Source organism: Microtus ochrogaster, chromosome 16 (assembly GCF_000317375.1).
Source record: "Microtus ochrogaster isolate Prairie Vole_2 chromosome 16, MicOch1.0, whole genome shotgun sequence".
Lineage (NCBI taxonomy): Eukaryota > Metazoa > Chordata > Mammalia > Rodentia > Cricetidae > Microtus > Microtus ochrogaster.
Genome location: NC_022018.1, coordinates 61,970,247 through 61,981,308, shown reverse-complemented (window position 1 = coordinate 61,981,308; position 11,062 = coordinate 61,970,247). Strand labels below are relative to the sequence as shown.

The following is an 11,062-nucleotide window of genomic DNA, read 5'->3' as shown; positions in this document are numbered from 1 at the left end:
GTAAGATGGTATCTTAAAGTTGTCTTCATTTGCATTTCCCTGATCGCTAAGGAAGTTGAGCATGATCTTAAGTGTCTTTTGGCCATTTGAACTTCTTCTGTTGAGAATTTTCTGTTCAGCTCAGTGCCCCATTTTGGTAATAAAGTTTTTACGATGGTTGTTGTGGATGGCCCCGACCATTAGCTTTCTTTTACAAATCGTTAGGAAGGATGATTTCCTAGTGGAACACAGACTCAGAGGGCTCTCTTCTGATGTCTCCTGCCCAAGGACCGCTGCCATTTCTGTGACTGGCTCCGAGATGCTTACATCTCAGGAAATTGGCCAGTACCTGGTAAACGTGCTAAAGGGGCTAATGGTGTGTCACTGTGACAGAACCAGACTGGCTGGGCAGGACTGTACACAGGAGAGTGGAGGACCCAAGGAGGCAGGCCTGGCCGAGGGAGACCACGTCTCCCAACCACACACCCCCACCCCCACTCCTAGTCCAGTCAACACGGGCTTCAGCAGTACCGTTCCCTGCTTGTCCTCTGATGAGCTCCAGGGAGAGTTCTTTCTCCTTTTCAACCTCAATCTGTCCTTGGGTTGGTCTGGGAAAGGTTTTGTGAGGTGTAAGAGCCATGAACAGGAAACCCCAAGCATCTCTATGAAGACCCTGCTCTTGCCTGGAATTCTAAGGAAAAGGCCCACAAATATTCCTGGAAATACTGAAGTTTTCTGTGAAAATATTAGTTTAATTTTTTTCTATTTTTTGGGGGCGGGGGTAGGGTCTCACTGTGTAGTCCAGACTGACCTTAAACTCTTGCTCCTATCAGTCTCCTGATTATTCTAATTTTTAATGATAATCTTTAAATAGACAGACTGATAAAAGGCAAGTGGGGTAGAAATCAGAACAAAGATTCTGGTCCTGTGACTCTTCCTTGTAAATTCTCACCTGCACTTGGAAGACATTGCAGGCAACAGCCATAACCCAGTAAAGCTTCTTTACGAAAACAGGCAATGCACAGAACCTGTCAGCGGGCTGCAGGATGCTGGTGTGTGAAAGCATCCAGCCCTTACTGCTTACACAGTAGAACTTGGCAGCTTCAGCCAAGTGATCCTGATTTTAAGGATAGAAGGAGGGCATTATGGAACCTTCCAGGACTAAGAAAAGCTGCTGAAGCCAGGCATGTGTCAGGGGTGTCTCTGAATGGAGCACAAGAGAGGTTAATGTGTGAGGGTACAAAGTTGAAGCCTGGATTACCTCGGAGACCCCAAGGTTGAAGATGCCAGAGCCATGGGATACCTGTTGAAGAAAGCTGCTAACAGGGCATGCAATCAGCCCAGGAAAAAGAAGTGTGGTGTAGCCAACAAAGCTGAAAGGAGTTGGAGATCTGAAGAGCACTTTGACATCAGATGCAGTTTGGACTTTGCCCAGTTGGTTTTTGGTCTTGCTCTGGTCCAGTATTCCCTCACTATGCTCCCTTCCCTACAATTTGGAATGGTAATGCATATCCTGTGATATAATATGTTGGAAGTATGTGATCTACTTTTTGACTTTGATTTTATGAGATTATAGTTAAGAGACTACATGAATCTCAGAAAAGACTTTGAACTTTTAAAGATTGTTGAGATTGTGATAGACTATGGGGACTTTTGAAGTTGGACTAAATGCAATTTTGCATTATGATATTCCTACAAGATTTTGGGGGCTAGGAAGTGGAGTGTGGTAATTTGAAAGAAAATGGCCCCCCCAAAAAGTGATACTATTAGGAGGTGTGGCCTTGTTGGAGGAAGTGTGTCACTGTGGGGGTGGGCTTTGAGGTCTCTTCTGTTCAAGTTTCACTCAGTGTGACACTCAGATCATTTCCTGATGCCTGCGAGATTAGGACTCTCAGTTCCCTCTCTAGCACTGTGTCTTAGCATTAGACAAAGAATTCGCATATCTACAGACAAAAGACACACATTCAGAACCCTCAAGTAACCTGTGCAGAGGCCGCTGTGGAATACTAGTTTAAGATGTGTTCCATTTGTTTATGCTGTGGAACATTTGTTTAATGATGCAAAGCTGTTGTATTCTTTTATGTTGTGTTTGTTTAACTCCATAAAGCGGTATTGTTTTGCCTGTTTAAAACACATGATTGGTCTAATAAAAAGCTGAACAGCCAATAAGAGACTGGCATGCAGAGAAAATAAATAGGAGAAGAAGAGAAAGAGAAGGGGGAAAGAGCAAGAAAAAGGGTAGGAGAGAGGACACCAGCAGGCAGTCACCCAGCCACACAATCAGCCACAGAGTAAGAAGGAAAGAAGAGAATACAGAATAGAGAAAGATAAAGGCCCAGAGGCAAAAGGAAGATAGGCTAATTTAAGAAAAGCTGGCTAGGGGGCTGGAGAGATGGCTCAGAGGTTAAGAGCGCTGGCTGCTCTTCTAGAGGTCCTGAGTTCAATTCCCAGCAACCACATGGTGGTTCACAACCATCTGTACTGAGATCTCGTGCCCTCCTCTGGCATGCGGGCATACATCGAGGGAGAATGTTGTATACATAATAAATAAATCTTTAAAAAAAAGAAAGAAAAGCTGGCTAGAAACAAGCCAAACTAAGGTTTAACATTCAGAAATAAGAATGTACTTATTTGGGAGCGGAGTGGTGGGCCCCCAAAAGAGTACAACCAAAACCAAACAAACAAAAAACCGAACTACAGATGCTCTACAATAAAAACCTATGTGCAGTAACATGTGAAAAGTGCTCAGCAGAATCAGCTAACAGAGGAATCCAAACTGAAACCGTGAGACAGCATTTCACTCAAACTGAGATCGTGAGACAGCATTTCACTCAAACTGAGATCGTGAGACAGCATTTCACTCAAACTGAGACCGTGAGACAGCATTTCACACGGCCTTGAGGGCCAGCTCTGAAGACTGATTGTGCTAAGCACTCGCAATAGTGAACAACAACCAGAGCTCACAGATGCTGCGGGTAAGAATACAAAACCATGAGAGCACTTGAGACAGGACCTGGCAGACAATGAACCTCAATTTAAGTTTAGAAGCAAAAACAGATGTTTATCACATGATCTAGACATTCTAGTCTCAGGAGTTCACCATGAGAAATGAGAGCCATGGCTTTAAAGAAGTTACAGATGTGACGTTAGAGCATAATTTCTGAGCTGGCCCAAACAATCTGTCTACAATAGGTAAGTGGGTGGAACGAGGCTCATTCATACCAAGAATCCTATCCATGGACTGAAGGCTGGTTTTTATGGGAGCGGCAGGCTGAGTTGAAGGCAGGCCCACCGGAATACACAGCAGAGCTAACCCCTGGAGATGGAAATCAGGTCAGGGACACAGAAGGAATAAGCGCACACCAAGAGCCCTCTGGGTGATGGAAATGGCCTGTGCTACTATGGGACAGTGTCAAATCATTGAATGACACATTTAAAATACACATTGAGAGTAAGTACCTCACACTGCAGCTCAGCCAATTAGAAAGGAAGGTACCACATCTAGAGTTAAAGTTTGAATTACATAAAATTTCAAAAGGCAAAGAGCGTGTGGGCAGCAATGCCAAACTTCTTTCAAAAATTAAACCTTAATGTAAGATTTATCCTCAGAATGTCACGTGAGTGGTGAGAGCAATAGCAGCTATCTCAGAGGAAAACAGTGAAGTAGGGCTGGGTGTGGAGTCTACAGAACAGTGAGGCAGAAAGGTCAGAGATGCTCAAAGACAGCCAGCATCCTCATCCAGTCCTTACTTGAAGAAAAAAGTTAATATCTAAGTCAAGAATTGTTCATACGTGAACACATTTCACAGTCAATCAAAGTATAGGAGGACATTAGAAAATGAACTATAGAGTTGGGGGTGGTGGTGCACACACCTTTAATCCCGGCACTCAGAAGGCAGAGGCAGGCTGATCTCTGTGAGTTCGAAGCCAGCCTGGTCTAGAGTGAGTCCAGGACAGCTAATGCTGTAATGTAAAATAGAAAAACCCTGTCTCAAGAAACAAAAGAAAACGCCGGGCGGTGGTGGCGCACACCTTTAATCCCAGCACTTGGGAGGCAGAGGCAGGTGGATCTCTGTGAGTTCGAGACCAGCCTGGTCTACAAGAGCTAGTTCCAGGACAGGCTCCAAAACCACAGAGAAACCCTGTCTCGAAAAACCAAAAAAAAAAAAAAAAAGAAAAGAGAGAGAGAGAGAGAGATTAAAACTGGATAAATTTAAAACAATAACAGTACCTCTGAAAGATATAACATAAAGCAAAATATAGAAGAAAACGCATTTGAATCCCAGATTGTATTAAACTTCCCTTGGCTCTAAAGGAAGACCAGCGCACACAAGTGCAGTTCACTCTGCGAAAGACAAAAGCTGAGCGAGTGTGGCCATCAGCTGAGGTGCCTCTGAGGCAGGCTGTCAGGAAGCTGGGGAAGGGCAGTAAGAAGGGACCGGTACTGGGCTGGGGCAGAGCTCAGCTTGTAGAGCGCTTTGCTTACACCATAGTACATAGCAAGTCTGAGGGTAGCCGAGGGGACACGAGTCCCTGTATCAAAAAGTGTAGCACAGGCATTGAGACCAACAATTGAGAAATGGGACCTCACGAAGCTAAAATGTTTCTGTACAGCGAAGAGGCAGCCTACAGAATGGGAAACAAGCCTTTACCAGCTATACATCTAACAAAGGGTTAATGTCCAGTATATACAAAGATTTCAAAAGCTAAACACCAAATGGGAGGTTTGTACCTAACTTACAACTGGGGCATGTAATTAAACACAATTTTCAAAAGAAGAAATACAAATGGCTGAGAAATATTTTAAACATCCTTGACCATAAGAAAAATATAAACTATTTTGATATTTCATCCTACCCAAGTTACAATAGCTAAGCTAGAGAAAACAAAGACAAGTGAGGGGAAAGGTGAGAGAGAAAGCTGGTGCAGCCATTGTGAAATAAGTGTAGCGGTTCTTCAAAAAGCCAGAGATAGATCTACCATATGACTCAGCTGAATCACCTCCAAAACTAGTCCCAAAGGACTCTATACCTACTACTGAAATACTTGATTGTTCATGTTCATTGCCACTCTTTCATAATAGCCACAAAATGGAGAGCACAGACGTCCGTCAACCGAGGAATGAATAATGGAAATGTGGTATATTTACACAATGGACTACTATTCATTTGTAAAAACTATGAAATTGTAAAATCTGCACGTAAATGGATGGAACTATCAATAATCATCCTGAGTGAGGTAACAGACCTAGAAACACGAACACTGCAAGTTCAGCTCTTTCTCTTGTTGGATGCTGGGAACATTCAGATGCATGTGCCTAAATCAGCGTACTCACACAAGTCAGGAAACCAGTAAGCAGCCATGGGAGAGAACATCAAGGAAAAGAGGACAGAACGCAGGAAGCATGAAGAGGAAAAAGGAATGTGGGAACAGAAGGGTTAATGTGGTGAGAGAGGAAGAGCAGAGTGGAGAAGGGACAGGAAGGATGGGGGACAAGAAAACGCCACTGAAACCTACTACTGCAGAATCTCCATAGGTATGTATGTATGTATGTATATTGTACATGTATGTGAAATATGTATCTTATACAAGAGGTTTAGAGGAAGTTACCCTAAAACAGGGAACATTATTCCTCCCAGACACCACAGACTATCAAATAAAAAGTGCACTGCTAGAATGGGTTCTGTCTCTTTGAGCTGTCAGTGGAGTCCCACCGATTCCCCTTAACAGAGCAGGCGATTGTTATTAATCTCAGTTACCTTCCAGAACTTTATGGTAAGGCCAAGTTGCTGAAGATATTATATACCTGAGTCATAGAGCACGGCAAAACCAAGCTGGTACTGGTCTGGAAGGTTCATTCCTGCTGGCTAGCTTTCACAGTGCTGGAGGGTATGAAGCCTGTGAGCTACTGCAGTCCAGCTGTGACATGGAAGGATGCTCACCGCTGCTACTGCAGTCCAGCTGTCACATGGAAAGATGCTCATGGCTGTAAGAGTGTCATGAATGTTGTAGGAGCAACTAACCACTTCCTGACTGGATTTCAAGCCTGCTCCACAAAATGGAACCCATGCCTAATACCTTTGACTGGTATAAAAACCCAAGACGGCTGTCATGGGTCCTATGGAAGAATCTAGTGCTATCATTCTGCTAAACAGCAATACACTGCTCCTAAGCAGTTATCTTTGTGCCCAAAGACCAATGCATTTGCCAACCCTCCCAGAGAAGCATCTTTTTATAGTGCAGAGACTTCTAACCAGTCAGTGTGCACAGAATAAGAAATGGGACATCGTTTCACAGCCCCTCTTCCAAGGCTCAGGGGTCTTCTTGGAAGAAGTCAAGGACAGATTGCAGAGCCAGAAAAATGGATGTCTGCAGCAAAGCAGTATTTGCTGAACATGTCATAGAAACTCATAGCACCTGACAAAACCTGGACCAAGCCAGTCAAAATTCCCAGTACAGATCAGGGAGGAGCAAATGGAGTCCCACCCCTAGCTGAGGAGGTTCTGGGAACTGATGGCTGCTGGGAGAGGGAAAGTCCCTTTTCTTCAGGGATGCAGCTCCCGAGTCCATGCTCCAGTGGATGGTCCCACACCCATACACACACTGTAGCTCTAATCAGATACAACGGGAGGGAAAAGCGGGGGTGGGGAGGAATTGGATGTAAGGGATGAGGGGATGAACTTGATCAAAATACATCTTGCATGTATAAAATTCTCCAATAATTTAAAGAAATGGTATATGCATGGACCTTTAAAGGCTGTCTCAAACAGATTGCAATGAAAAGGTCAACCCCACCCCAGATTTTAAAAAGCAAAATGAGACTTTTATGTCTTTTGTTCATTTGTAAGTATATTATCTAAAGGTTCTACATTTAAAAAAAATTATTAAACTCGAGAATCTGGTACATATGCAACAAGTCTAACCAATGGTGAGGCAGATGCCTCAAATCAGAACGGATAAATTCAGCAACCCTGAGCCTCTCCGTGTAGAAAACAGGTAATGGTTTAGATTATCAAACTAAAGGAGGACCCTTGCCTTCCCCACGGGCACCCTTTCGCAGGACACTAGTTAAGGTGGCATGACCTGGAAAGTACTGTGGGTCACATGACACAGCCTCGACCTGCCCCAGTTCACACCCACCACCATTCATTCATCCAGTCACCTCCTTGGGAACCTAATACAACCGTCTTGATAACAGGAAAACAATCTGGTGATCAAACTACCCGCCAACGCGAGAGTCAGGCAGGTTCTGATGTGCTCAGACAATAAAAGCTGCTGATGTTTGGAATTATGTTTCTAAAGTGCATGGCAACCTGAAATACTCAGTGTAGTGTTAGCAAAAAAAGCAGATGGCGCTGCACGCATAGTCACAATTTAGCGCCTCTTGACACACGTGGCTCTTAGGGACAGGGGTGGGGTGGGGCGGGAAACAATGTAGGAGGAGTCATTCTTCCAAATTATTTCACTTTGGTTTTTGAGTACTGTTTCCTGGCATCAGCGTGCTGAAGACATCAAATGGACAGTGGTGAAAGAACAAGCGAGCGCCATGCAAGAAACCCAGGTGATGGGGTGACTCTCACCACCATCTCTGACACACCCTGGGTTCAGGTTTCCAAGCCCAGCAAGTTGGCTAGCCTGAGTACTGCCTCTCGGAAAAACAGGCAACCGCATACAGATACCACGTCCAAAGCACACACAGCTCAACTCTAATGTGTTTCCACGGCCATGCTTGCTGCTCCATGAAGTCTTCAACCAAGAACACCCACTTTGCTCCACAAACCACCAGGTAAGGATGACTCTGGAATCAACTATGAATTGGTAACGTTGGCATAGACAGTCTGGAACCCCATGCCCAGACTCCCAAGTGCCCCCCCCCCCCCCCCGCAAGCCTGTGCTTCGTCTGACAGGGTTTTGTTCCAATCTCACTAGGAAAGCTGCTCCCTCAGAGGCTATAGCACAGTTGATGGGTCCCTGGGTCCAGTGTGTGCGTCACACCCAAATAGACAGAACCCATGTACAGTACCTTCTCGAAGTGGTGTGGGCTTGGCAGAATTTTCCCCACTCATTAAAACAACAAAAGATGCAGCTGCTCGAACTGTAGCCTGCCATGTTGACATGGCAACCGGTGGTTCCTGGCATGGAAAAAGGGCCCTGTTGTTGATGGGGGATCCCATAGTATAAACACATGGCCTGTAGAGGAAAGACAAAAACAGAGAAGGGAAGAATCTTTAAAATGAGTTGTCATTTATCTCACCACCATGGCAGGAAGGTCATGTTGAGCTTTCCAAGAAGAAGCACAGGAGGCTTTAGAGCTGACTGTAAGCACATTGAAATGGAACATGCCAAGGGCCAGCTATGTCAATAGCTCAGTGGTTATTCCTCTCAAATGAATCAAATATGTGAAAATGTGTGCTTGTTGGAAGTGGTGTGGTGTGTGTGTTTTAAGAAAAAAAAAATCTGGATAAGGTTTTAAATACTATTCTGCAAAGTTGTAATTTATGCTCCCCTTAGGCATTTCTGCCTTCAAAGGAAAAAAGCTTCAGAGACATTCTTACTGACTTTTTGGAAAGTATTCTGGAAAAGAAAACATGGCTGGAGATCTCTGTGATTATTAATCTTGGAAAAACAAGCGGTGGTCTCAAAGCCAGTGTTGGCAAGCAGACCCACCCTCCCAGTCCTGGAAACCGCCTTCTCAGATGGAGCCCTTGTGGGATCCTTGTGTGGAAGCCAAGAACAGGGCTTGGCACAAACAGGATGGCAGAGGTCACAGCAGCCAGGCTTGGAAGACTGTAGTAATAAGCTCATTAGCAAAGCAAGGTATGAAATCAACAGCAAGAGCTAGGACTCGGTCACTCCAAGTATAAACCCTCCCAAATCAAGCAGAAGTCCTTTCCATGATTAAATCACAGTTGACAGAGATGGCAAAGACCTGCAAAACCAGAGTACTCCATTCTTACATCAGAGAAGGCACACCACTGACTCTGAGGAAAAGAATGAGACTCTGGTTTTGGAGTTATGACGAATGTCAATTAATCAGCTTAAATTACAGTGTAAATGAACCAGCTACTAGTTCTTGTAGAGAAACCACTTTCATTGACGTCATTATGATTGAACATTAACCTGTCCGTATGATATATGAAAGACCATGAAGGATGATGGTTTTCCTCTATTATCCAAGTCCAATAAATAAAGAGAAGACAGGGCAGGCTCTAGTAAGTAGAGATAACTTAGTACAGAGAACTGTCACACAGTTGGTAGAGTGGAGAAATTAAGCAGGGACAAGCAAGGCAAGCCAGGAGCTGTATTCATGGAGCAGACAAGGAAGGGGAGCTATCTATGCCCAACATGCTTGCTCTTCACCTCAAGGAGCACAGAATGGAGAACTCAGGAAACAGCTCATTCTCTGCTGACCACTGTGCAGAAAGGACTTTTCAGGAGAGAGCAGATTTCTGGTTTGGAATGTTCCAAGCTTGCCTCTTCCCATCAAATTAATCGTAGTCAGAGGCTTTGATCAGCAACCAGCAACTAGAAAGCTGACTACAGAAGTATGGAGACAGGAGCCTGAAAGGGTCAGGACTGCTGGGCGGCTTGAGGGACCTTTGGAAAATGGGGCAAATGGCCGGCCTGAGGCCACAGACACAGGAGCTAAGCCAGAACTATCCAGAAGTCTCTGACGGTTACAAAGTGTCCAGGCTTCCAGTTTATTTTCATTTATTATTGTATCTAATACTTTTACAACTTTGTGTTTCAACAAAACTGTGATACAGACTCTGCTACAGTGGGCAAACCTCCTGCTTGGAAGTTCTGTCAACGATCGCCTCCTCACCCCTTCTCTCTAATTCCACTTCAGGATACCATTACCAAACCTAGGACTGATCACTGTCATCTAGACGGCAAGTCTAAAGGCCACTGTTGCACTGAAATGGACAGGACTTTCTCAAGAGAGGCATTTTCCATGTAGGATGGTTAAGCTCCCTGCAAGGGCAAAGGCAGGCTTTGGCCTTCGGAGGCCACTCCTGGGGTCAGGTAGGAATGTGATTACCCTCTCGTGGAATCTTCTCATGTTACACATAAAGAAATTAGGCTCTGGTTATAAATGACTCTGCTACAGTTGCTTGGCTTGTTGGCAGCATGGCTGCATCCAAGACTCTGAGAGGCCAAGGCTCTTGTCTTTCAATTTTACAATATACTACACTAATTCTGCGCACTGTTATTTGTTATTTTCCACTGATACTTGATTTTTTTTTTTTTTTTAGGCCAAGCTTGGGGAATCCTTCTGAAGAGAGGGAGGATATATGAGCCAGTGAGGTCAAGGACATCACAAGAGAACCCACAGAATCAACTAACCTGAGTTCATAGGAGCTCAGAGTTTGAATCGAAAACCAGAGAGCGTGCATGATCTAACCTTGGCTGTCTACATATATGTGACAGTTGCACAGCTTGGTATACTAGTGGAAGCCTAACAGTGGGAACAGAGGCTGTCCCTAATGCTGTGGGGCTGACTTTTGGGACTCTATTCCTCACACTGGGTTGCCCTGCCCAGCCTTAATACAAGGGAGGTGCTTAATCATACAGCAAACTGTTATGACATGTTTTGTTGATCCATGGGAGGCCTGGCCCTTTCTGAACAGAAACTAAAGAGGAATGGGTTGGAGGGAAGGGGGAAGGAGGAAGGGGAAGAGAGAAGAGAGAGGAAACTGTGGTCATGTTGTAAAATAAATAAATTTAATTAATAAAAAAATAGTTTCAGCTAGGTGTGATGGTACATGCTTCAATCCAAGCATTTGGGAGGCCCCCTTCTCAAAAACAAAGCTTTCTTTGTTTGTTTTTTAATTTTATGGTCTTTTGAGGCAGGATTACTTCCCTATGACTCGGGATGGCCTTGAATTTACAGAGACCAGCCTGACTCTCCCTTCCTTGTGTTGGAATTAAAGGTGTGTGCCACCACATCTGACACAAATTTCTCTTAAGAAGCAAAGGACATTATCAACCTCTTAAAAAGGGAGTCTAGAGATTGGAAAAAGTATTTATCAGCTATACATCTGATAGAGGGTATCTGCAACGTAAAAAAAAAAAAAAAAAA

General features: G+C 44.3%; 1 protein-coding gene across 1 annotated transcript in view; it reads right to left on the bottom strand.

The window, feature by feature from the left end:
- Positions 1–11,062, bottom strand: part of C16H9orf3 (chromosome 16 C9orf3 homolog) — a 233,523-nt gene that overhangs the window by 215,960 nt on the left and 6,501 nt on the right. The window contains exon 2 of the mRNA XM_005355323.3: positions 8,003–8,169. Coding sequence (XP_005355380.1) covers positions 8,003–8,169 — 167 coding nt within the window. The remainder of the gene's footprint in view (positions 1–8,002; positions 8,170–11,062) is intronic.